We start from the raw sequence: 9,785 nt of genomic DNA, 5'->3' as shown, positions 1-9,785 counted from the left end.
GAAACCTTGAACGTTTTTTATTCACAAATCCATTACAAAATCTAGTAATTTCCTTTGCTTTTACATTATGCTCTTAATAAACCTTCTGGAAAACTTAACAGTTTATAAATAACTACCACTTCAGCCGTGTCCAGGTGCAGGAAGAGTGGAGAGCACTTTCCTGGTATGCACCAAGGACCACAACTGGTCAGCAAGCAGGTCCACTCCAGACATGCTGGTTATGCGAGCCAGTAAATGGTCAGATGCTCAGGAAAGTGAATGTCAGAACTACTGTCTGTTTTCCCAAAACTATAAGGTAGTTGAAATCTTTTAAATTTTAGAACCCTTTCCAGTCCCCATAGGAGAAGTTTATTTTTCTGTGAAACCCTGAAGTCAAATTTTTACCTCAAATTAAATTTGACTTACAAACTAAGTTTTCCAAATCAATTTATTAATTCTTATTATTATCCTGACAGCTGGCATCATTAATGCTTTAACAAAACTACTCATAATCAGTCACATATCTAAGATACGATAGTACATGTACAAAAGATATACAAATTAAAAAGGAATAGAGACCATAATTTGTACTTGACCATAACGTTTGTATTCAGAAATGATTGTAAATTTAAAACTTTAAAAACTGTACACCATATACCTTGATTTAACTCTTAGAAAGCAAAGTCAGTCTTTCACTGTTACACATGTAGTGTCTCTGGTGGGATGAGGAGAGAAACACCATGATACCTGTAAACGGGGGGGAAAATCCACTTTCAGTCAACATTCATTGAGTGAAGGAACATACTAAGAACTCAAAAGTGCTGTTTCTACCAGAGTAAGGAATGATTACAAAACACATACACACATGCCCCTTCCCTCTTCTCCCTCAAATACAGGTCAGATACATAGCCCTGCCAAGAGAACAGCCCTGAAAGAGGCTGTGCCCAATTCGTGGATCCTTTCATAAAGGTCAAATGTCACAGACACCCTGGGAAGCCAGCTTTGAATAATGTTGCCTTAGCCCCTTTGGCTTAGTGGATATAACGTTGGCCTACAGACTGAAAGGTCACGGGTTCAATTCCAGTTAAGTGCATGTGCCTCAGTCCTGGCCCCTGTGGGAGGCAACCAGTCAATGTGTCGTCTCACATCGATGTTTCTTTCCATCTCTCCCTCTCCCTTTAACTCTCTCAAAACCATGGGAAAAATATTCTCTGGTAAGTAAGGATTAACAAGATTTGGCTCAGTGGATAGAATGATGGCCTATGAATTGAGGGGTCGTGGGCTTAATCCCCAGTAGGCGGCCAATCAATGATTCTCATCATTAATGACTTCTCTCTGATATCTATGAAAATACATGAAAAAACATTCTAATGTTCTGTCTTACTTGGAATGTTTGTACTTTTCTCTGATTGACTGCTGCGCATGCTGGGGCGCTCTGAGGTAGGTCTGGTGCAGGTCCAGGAGACAGGGCTTCAGATTCTCCAAACTGTAGCCAGTCTTATGTACCAAGGATTCTGGCTGCAGAGGGAGCAGAATACCACTGAGTTGATTTCAGGAGCAGACAGAAGTTAACAGTTGGCAGTGAGCTGGAGTTGTAAATTTCAGTATTAACAGGTCTACCAGTTTTCTAAGCCGGCATTCCAAAGCTTTTATGCTGATTTTGGATCGATTTTGACTACTTTCCCTGCAGCAGGTTGGGAGGCAATGCTTTCAGCACACCTTTAAAATCCAAGCAACAACAAAGCTTTCTACCTAACAAACACATTTAAACTGTGTTAAACAGTTTTCCCAGGTCAGTCAGTTAATGGCACAAGCAATTAAGACCCAAGGCATATGTGTGATAATGTAATACATACCCAGCTTTGTCCCGTGACTGTGTAGAGTGCTAGATGAAAGGCTGCTCCGGCAATAACTGATGGCAAATACTTAAGGTAGGGGTCAGCATCTATCAAACTTAACTCTCCCAAAAACTGGAATGAAAAGTGATATGCTTTATGGTCATAAGAGCTCTAGAATTCAAACCTCACATCTCTGCCTTCTGACCTATTTCCCCTGAAGACTGATTGTAGAGCAACCATTGGGGAAAATTCCCATAGCCTCATCTTTTAGATATATTCACTATCTTAAGTGTTTTCCATTCTCTTCCTCTTTCCTCTTAATAACTTTTTTTTAAATCCCCAAGGGAGAGAGAAACATCAATCGATTGTGTCATGGCTAGAAATTGAACCCCCAACCTTTTGGTGTTCTGGTATACAGGACAAGATCCAAGCACCAGCCAGAACACTTTTTATAACTTTAAAAATAATCTGGCTACCATTTCCCAATACTTTATTTCTATTATCTTTTGCCAATGGTAGTCTTTCTTCTATACTAGAGCGTGAATCTATCCCTTGAATATTAAATCCCTTGACCAGAGCTGCATAATAAAACTAGGGCTTGTCCCTAATTGTAACCTAACAATCTTGCATCAACAAAATGAACTTACCATAGCTAAACTTTCAACTTTGCAGTTCGAAGGCTGCTGGTGCAGAAAGTACTGAGTTAGGAACTGATTTACAGTTGGTGCCGCTAAGTCAAAAGAAAGGACTTTCAGAACGAGGTGCTCCATTCTCAGAACTTGTTTCTTGGTGTAGGTATCATCTGTAATGTATACAAACTCTGCTACCTCTGGGGGGTATATTTCTTCAAACTTCCTACAAGAAAAAAGTTTTAAGTAATCAGTCCTAAAAGAGAAGCAAGCATTAATAACCGAATTCTGAAATCCATCTAACAGATTACACAGAACAAATCCAATTGCCTGTTTCTGTGGAGACTGAGTAAATGCTAATTAGAAGACCCAGATCAATGAAGGACTTTTAAGATCTTTCTCCCAGTGCAGTCAAAGGAAATAAATGAGAAGACTTCCCAAGACAGAAACAATGCTCCCAAAACTTCCCAAGGACACCACGTAACTGAAAATTTAGGAAATTTTCTTAGAAAAATAAACATTTTATATTTCAGTTTTAAAATTTAGTTTTATGACATTTTGCTCATATGCTAGAAAGCACTTTTGAATGGAAGGGACCACACTTTAAAACGTCGTAATCTAGTATGAAAGTGTAGCCAGTGTACATGTTCACTCAACAAGGTACCCTGGGATCCAGATCTGGAAAAGAAATGTCCTAAATGACGCAAGTTTCACCCATACCTGTCATCACTGAAGTAGGCAGACTCTCTGCCTTGTATAGTATTGTTACATGTTAAAAATCATGTTAGTTCCATGCACAGAAAGGTACTGATCCCTTCTAACCAAAGGAACCAAGCTGACTTACGAGGCCAACAGCATAGCAGCAGTGCCCACCAGCTGAAGTTTTCCTCTCAGCACAGACATGGAGGAAAGGAACCTGTCGATGTAATTCACTGCCAAGTGCAGGGTCTCATTCTGTAGTTTATATTCTTCTCCCACTTCCACTAGCCAGTCCACAAGGATGGCCCTCATGCTGTTGTTGATATCTGGCTGCTTCTTCATGTAGCCCACTTTAGGTTTACATTTAATCTGTTGAGAAAGTCATTTAGCATACTGTTAATGCTGTGAGATTGTTCTACGCTAGCAAAGTAGTTACATGCTAGAAACCTGAGTACAGCATTACAGTACTGCACAGGAAGTTTAAAAAGCTCACAAAAGCCCTCAATGCCATCTTACCACACTGAGTAAATAACACAGACAGTGGTCCTGAGAGCCTTTACCTCCATTTCCCTGAGGTACGTGTGAATGTCCTCATGGTAGTCTGGGACTTCATTAACACTCACTGGCTTTTCCTCTTCCAACACAATTGACATGTCCATAGCATGTGGTGACTCTGGGAGAATTCACAAGCATGATTAAGTTCCTCGTTTAATTTTCTTTTTTAATATTTCCATTTATTTCAGAGGAAAGGAGAGACAATGATACATCAATGAGAATCATTGATTGGATGCCTCCTGCATGCCCCCCTACTGGAGATCAGCCCACAACTCGAACATGTGCCCTTGACCGGAATCCAACCTGGGACCCAAACTGGCTAGGGCCCTCGTTTAATTTTCTATTTACTTGCCAAAAGTGATTGCCCTTGTAGGCGTCCCACACTGCCAAAGCAATTATTTCACTGATGACAAAGTATACAGACTACCTCACTCTGGTTTTAGTGCCTGTCCATTTAGCTTTAGGATGAATTTAATTAATAAGAAAAAATGATAGGCCAATCACAGGTATTATGTTAGAGTATCACTCATCTTCCAGTGGCACAATGGTTCTATTAGGACAGGATTAAATCCAAGTTCTAAGATAACACACAGGATTTGCCCTTAAGAATTTGCAGACCCCCAAGTCAGAGCATTCAAAGCACAATCTAGGCAATAACTAGAAGCAGGGCCAACACTATGTTCAACAAGTGATTCATCTTTTCCAATTTTAAATTACCTTTTGAAGCAAAGAATATCCATTTTTGTTTTCACTTCAAGGTTCACTTTAAGGTTAAAATTTATTGCAAATTTTAAATAAAAACACATAAATTATTTTAATCCCAAAGGACTACCTCTCACCAGCAGAACTAAAAGTGAATTGAGTTTGGATTTAGTGAGCTGTCCAGTGACTCAACAGCCCCAGGTACAGAAGCAGTATATTGTGGGCAGAGCTGCTTAGATCCACTATAGATCCAGTCCTCTCCTTATAGGTGGTTTAGATATAAATACAGTACCTATGGTTCAACCCAACTCACAGGACAGCTTTCCTCTCTGGTGTCAGAGGATGGCTCAGACTGGTTTCACACAAACAAAATTTTAAAGCTGGAGGAGTCTTAGGAATGAATAGAACTGAAATCTCTTCTCCCAACCCTGGGAACATCTCTAAGGTCAGATTAAAACCAGGGTTTGGGATCTAGTTAAACTGATGAGACTGGCAGTGTACTGGAAGGAGCACCCACTTTGGATCTGGGTCTTTTTGTCAGCCACTGGGTCATGTATTAGTTGTGAGGTCTGAAATTAATCACACCCTTTCTAAACTTGTGACATTAAACCAAACTCATAATGTAGTAAGGATAAGATAATGCCTTACGATGCAAAATATCATTAACCCAACCTATTTAATAATTATGATTACATCGATTGATACAGATGTTCATTAAAACTTACCAAAGCTATCATCCATTGGATAATCAAGAGGTACCAGTGGTTTTCTTGGTTCAGGTAATGCAATAGCTGAATTAAACGCCAGGATGTCTTCGCATTCTGTTTCTTTAGACTCGCCTGGGCTCTTCCGAGTCTCTTCTGGTTCATCCACGTGAATGCTAAATGCAGGCTGTTTGCTGTTTGCTTTCCAAGGAGGAACAATGACACGCTCATCATTTACAGGAAGATCCTTCAGAGGGGCAACCTAAGAAGAGACCAATAACTGACTTTGAACTTATTAAATGGAGTGTTGCTTTCTTTCCCTTATGGGTTTCGGCCCTGCTTCTACTCCCAACTACTCCATCAGGAAAAAAAAAAAAAAACTTTCCAGGGGAAAATCCAGGCAAGGAAGTTTGGGTAGTCAAGGAAAAGAAGGGATGGTTCAATTTGTCACAGGCACGTATACAAAGGTTAGAGAGAGTCATGCTGAGTGAAAATATGAAAAAATAATCAAGGCCACAAGAGGGATGGAGAGGCCAAAAGATGACAAGCTTAGGAAAGGGATGGCAAAAACATGTTGGTCACCACGTTCACCCTGGGGAGGAGCAACAGAGCAAATCCGGTAAAATGGCGGAATTTACCCAAAACAGCATTTTTATATCCTTTCCTAAAGTAGAGGTAACCTCCTAACTTCCGTCTATGGGGAGTCCTAGGGTTTAAAAGCTAAGAGTAAGGCATGGTGGCGGGCGCAGACAACACATGTGACAGGGCTTGGTTTGACCCCATTATCTGCAGAAAAATTACCCAATGGAGAACAGACAAGCAGCAAACACAGTGCGGGCCGGGAATCATGGTTCCCTCCCAGTGGCCTCCCAACACGCCAGAAACCAGGGATCGGGGACCGCAGACCCAGACCTCCCCAGAAGCCTGCGTGCCTTCTCACCCCTCTCCCCTGCCTAACCCCCGGCAGAACCACGCTCATCTGTACCCGTCGCGTCTTGGGCCTCTGCGGCGGCGCTGGAGCCTGCTGGTTCCCGGCCTTCAGTACCGCCAGCCGGGCCCGGGTCCGAGGCTGCTGGGCGGGAGAGGCCTTCTCGGGGTTGATGTTCTCCTGGTCCTCGTGGGGTGCCGTCTGCTGCAAGGTGAGCGGCGCCGAGCCCGCCTCGCGGGCCGCAGAGGAGCCCAACATCACTGCTGCGAGGCCGCGGCGGGATCCGCCTGCGGCGCCAAGCAGCGTGCACTCACTCCCGCCGACCGGCCGCGCAGAGGAACGCTCCCCCGGCGGGCGCCCGCCTCAGCCCGGCCCGCCCGCCCGGGATGGCCGAGAGCCGAGGAGGCTGCGAAAGCGCAGGCACGGCCGGGGTGGACAGCCCGGGACACACCGAGAACAAGCGAGGGGCCCGCTGGAGCGCGGCTGTTCAGGCAGTTCAAGTATCCCGCGACTATTGAAATGGGCCAATGACAAGGGCCGCAGCCTGTGACGTCACCGGAGCGACCGGCGCCGAGTGAAGGCGGCCGCGCCCGCAGAGGGGCAGGGGCGTGGCAGGGCGTGGCGGGAGGGCAGCGCCTGCGCGGGCGGGGCCTGCAGTAGGCAGGAGGCGGGGCCTGCGGGAGGCGGGAGGCGGGCCTGCTTTAGGCGGACTTTAAACGCAGCCCGCCAGGCTGGCTCCGCACAGGCCATTGCCTGAGGCCAGTTAAACAACCCAATGAGCCGCCGCTGCCTTTGGCCCTGGGGACTCAGGTATGTTTCCCCATGTCCAACTGGCCTGGCCCCTCACTGGCCTGCTAGTCTTGGACAAGTTAGTCTCAGTTTTCCTTATCTGTCCCCTGTTAGTATCTACATGTCATACACTGTGGTCAGGGTTAAATTCTGTGCACAAGTCGTTTAACACGCCCCCGCTGCAGTGGCAGACTATGTCATCTACCATTTAGGTGTTTCTTCAGTCTCAGGCTTTCACTTTTCCTAATGAAGATGCAATTAATTTGAGGTGCCACCTTGAACAACTGTTGATCTGCATAACAAATAGTAATGTTCCACAAGAAGTTTAACGAGACAGCCATTAATTCCCATTTGCCCCCAAGCTGTAACAGCCAATAAAAAGCACCCAATGACCTACATATAACTGTGTTCCATTTAGAAATGAAGGTTGTTTGAATATAGTAAAATATATGACCTTATTAAAATAAAACTCTTAGAGATAAGTGCCTTTAACAATTTTTCACATTTAATATACAGTAAGGCTCACACACAACAAATATAATGGCATATAATTAAGAAGCATGATTATTTTCTGACAAATTCATGGGTGTGCCCTTCTTAAAAACATAAATAGCTTATTTTCCATTATAATTTTTTAAAAATATATTTTATTGATTGTTTACAGAGAGGAAGGGAGAGGGATAGGGAGCTGGAAACATCGATGAGAGAGAAACATCGACCAGCTGCCTCCTGCACAACCCCTACCGGGGATGTGCCCGCAACCAATGTACATGCCTTTGACGGGAATCGAACCTGGGACCTTTCAGTCCGCAGGCTGACGCTCTATCCATTGAGCCAAACCGGTTTTGGCTCCATTATAATCTTTATGCCATTTTAAAGCAACCTTTACAATATTCCCCTCAAATATGAATAAATATGAATTAAATTTAATAAACAAAATCCCCATAGCCTTAAAGTCTTATTTTCCTTCACACATGATATAAAGGAAACGTGTGGATGCTAGTAAAAGAAACTCTAAGAAGCCATTTCTGTCCTATTCCCACGGGTACTCGGTAATTCTACTGTTTACAGAGTGTCACCTTAAGATCACCCCTCCCCTCCATTTGTGCAAGCTCTGCTCATTTCTCTGTCCCACTTTGTACCAAACCAAACCTGGTCACAATGCTCATTATCAAGCAAGAGTAAGATCAGTTGCAAATCAATCTCAACTCCTAGAAAAAATAATTGGTAGGTTATATCCACTGGCTGACAACATACATAACCAGGACACAAACCAGGCACCAAAATGTGGGTTCTAGTCCCCAGTTTACAAAATAATAGCATTCTCTCTTCATCACTTAACCTCAGTGAAAATGAGCTTTCTTATGTGATTTGAGAATATAATATATGTTGTTAAAATCAAATGAGTTAACGAATGTAAATACATTCTGAAAAATGTAAAGCAGTTTATACTTTATAGTGTGGGAGTGGCTTAAATATTAAAATACAGAGTGGGGCAAAAGTATGCATACAGTTGTTAGTATGCAATTTATTCTTGTGTTATATTTTTAATATATTTTTACTGATTTCAGAGACGAAGGGAGGAGAGATAGAAATAACAATAATGAGAGAGAATCATTGATTAACTGCCTCCTGCACACCCGCTACTGGGGATTGAGCCTGAAACCCATGCATGTGCCCTGAGCCAGAATTAAATCATGACTTCCTGGTTCATAGGTCGACACTTAACCACTGAGCAACAGCAGTGGGGGTCTTGTATTATTATTTATTATTACAATTTTCCATACAAACAACTGTAAACCTACTTTAATCCACACACTATATAGTTTTATTTTTCAAATATTATTTCTTAGCATAAAATTTAAAACACCATTTGCAAAAAAATTCATTAAAATCCCTTTTAATCATTCTACCTGTATCTTAAGAATAAAAATGCTATTTATTTTTAAAAGGTTGCATTCATCACTGAAACCGGTTTGGCTCAGTGGATAGAGTGTTGGTCTGTGGACTGAAAGGTCCCAGGTTCCAGCCAAGGGCATGTACCTTGGTTGCGGGCACATCCCCAATAGGGGGTGTGCAGGAGGCAGCTGATCAATGTTTCTCTCTCATTGATGTTTCTAGCTTTCTATCCCTCTCCCTACCTCTCTGTAAAAAATCAATAAAATAAAAAAAATAAAAAAATAATAAAAAATAAAAAAATATATATATATATATTTAAAAGGTTGCATTTTTGCATTCATCAAAAGAAATGAAGCATTACTAAAAAAAATCATTTATCTCAAATATTTTTAGGTAATATTTAAAAGTATACTATATATAATAAAAGCCTAATATGGCAAATTGTCCCCTGGGCAGTCATTGACCGGGAATTCAATGACATACGCTGAACACAAGGGTGGCCATTGGCAATATGGTGCCCCAATGGACCCGATGACAGCAGGATGGTGGAGCAGGCGAGCGGGAGGTACCAGGCCAAGGCTGGGGTGCCAGGCGGGGCTGCAGGGCACAAGCTAGGGCCCAATCTCCATAGGCCATCCCCAGGGACCCCACCCAAGCACAAATTTTGTGCAGTGGGCCTCTAGTTTGAAATAAAAGTATACACAGTTAGCTTGTAATTTTATTTTAACATTTTCATTTAAAGAGACTTCTCCAGAACTTTACCTTACTTACATTTCATGCAGCAGCATCAAAAAAAGCAATTAATGTGTTTTGGTCATAACTGTCCAGAATCTCCAGTAAAAGAGGTACTTTGGTTTTTACATTGGTGCCTTTGAACTTGAACTTATCTATAAAAAGATCGGTGATCATCCCTATAAAGAAAATGTTATTTCCTGTCATTGATTAGTTCTAATTAATGACACAGTATTTAATGAAAGTAAATGATTGTTAGTCTATTTCTAATCACCTGTTATTCCATTATTTATAAACAAATTTAAAAGAATTGGTGCTGCCGAAATCGGTT

General features: G+C 42.2%; 2 protein-coding genes across 2 annotated transcripts in view; both read right to left on the bottom strand.

The window, feature by feature from the left end:
- Positions 1-2: 2 nt before the first annotated feature.
- Positions 3-6,555, bottom strand: CCNA2 (cyclin A2). The gene is made up of 8 exons (XM_084885272.1): positions 6,092-6,555; positions 5,128-5,368; positions 3,706-3,818; positions 3,291-3,514; positions 2,465-2,672; positions 1,836-1,949; positions 1,364-1,497; positions 3-726 (listed from the first exon to the last, which is right to left on the bottom strand). Exons 1-8 carry the CDS (start codon positions 6,290-6,292, stop codon positions 678-680), a joined length of 1,284 nt encoding a protein of 427 aa, XP_084741398.1. The 5' UTR covers positions 6,293-6,555; the 3' UTR covers positions 3-677.
- Positions 6,556-9,049: 2,494 nt separating this feature from the next.
- Positions 9,050-9,785, bottom strand: part of BBS7 (Bardet-Biedl syndrome 7) — a 50,626-nt gene continuing 49,890 nt past the window's right edge. The window contains exon 19 of the mRNA XM_084885221.1: positions 9,050-9,633. Coding sequence (XP_084741347.1) covers positions 9,497-9,633 — 137 coding nt within the window. The 3' untranslated portion in view covers positions 9,050-9,496. The remainder of the gene's footprint in view (positions 9,634-9,785) is intronic.

Source organism: Pipistrellus hanaki, assembly GCF_964339955.1.
Source record: "Pipistrellus hanaki genome assembly, chromosome: 5".
Lineage (NCBI taxonomy): Eukaryota > Metazoa > Chordata > Mammalia > Chiroptera > Vespertilionidae > Pipistrellus > Pipistrellus hanaki.
This window is presented reverse-complemented; position numbering and strand designations above follow the sequence as displayed.

Excerpts from the sequence above, each read along its gene's own strand:
- CCNA2 (XM_084885272.1), bottom strand. The coding sequence starts at position 6,292 with ATGTTGGGCTCCTCTGCGGCCCGCGAGGCGGGCTCGGCGCCGCTCACC. Across the intron at positions 5,369-6,091 it reads AGAGGCCCAAGACGCGACGG|GTTGCCCCTCTGAAGGATCT; the intron begins GTACAGATGAGC and ends GTCTCTTCTTAG. Across the intron at positions 1,498-1,835 it reads CAGTCACGGGACAAAGCTGG|CCAGAATCCTTGGTACATAA; the intron begins GTATGTATTACA and ends CTCCCTCTGCAG.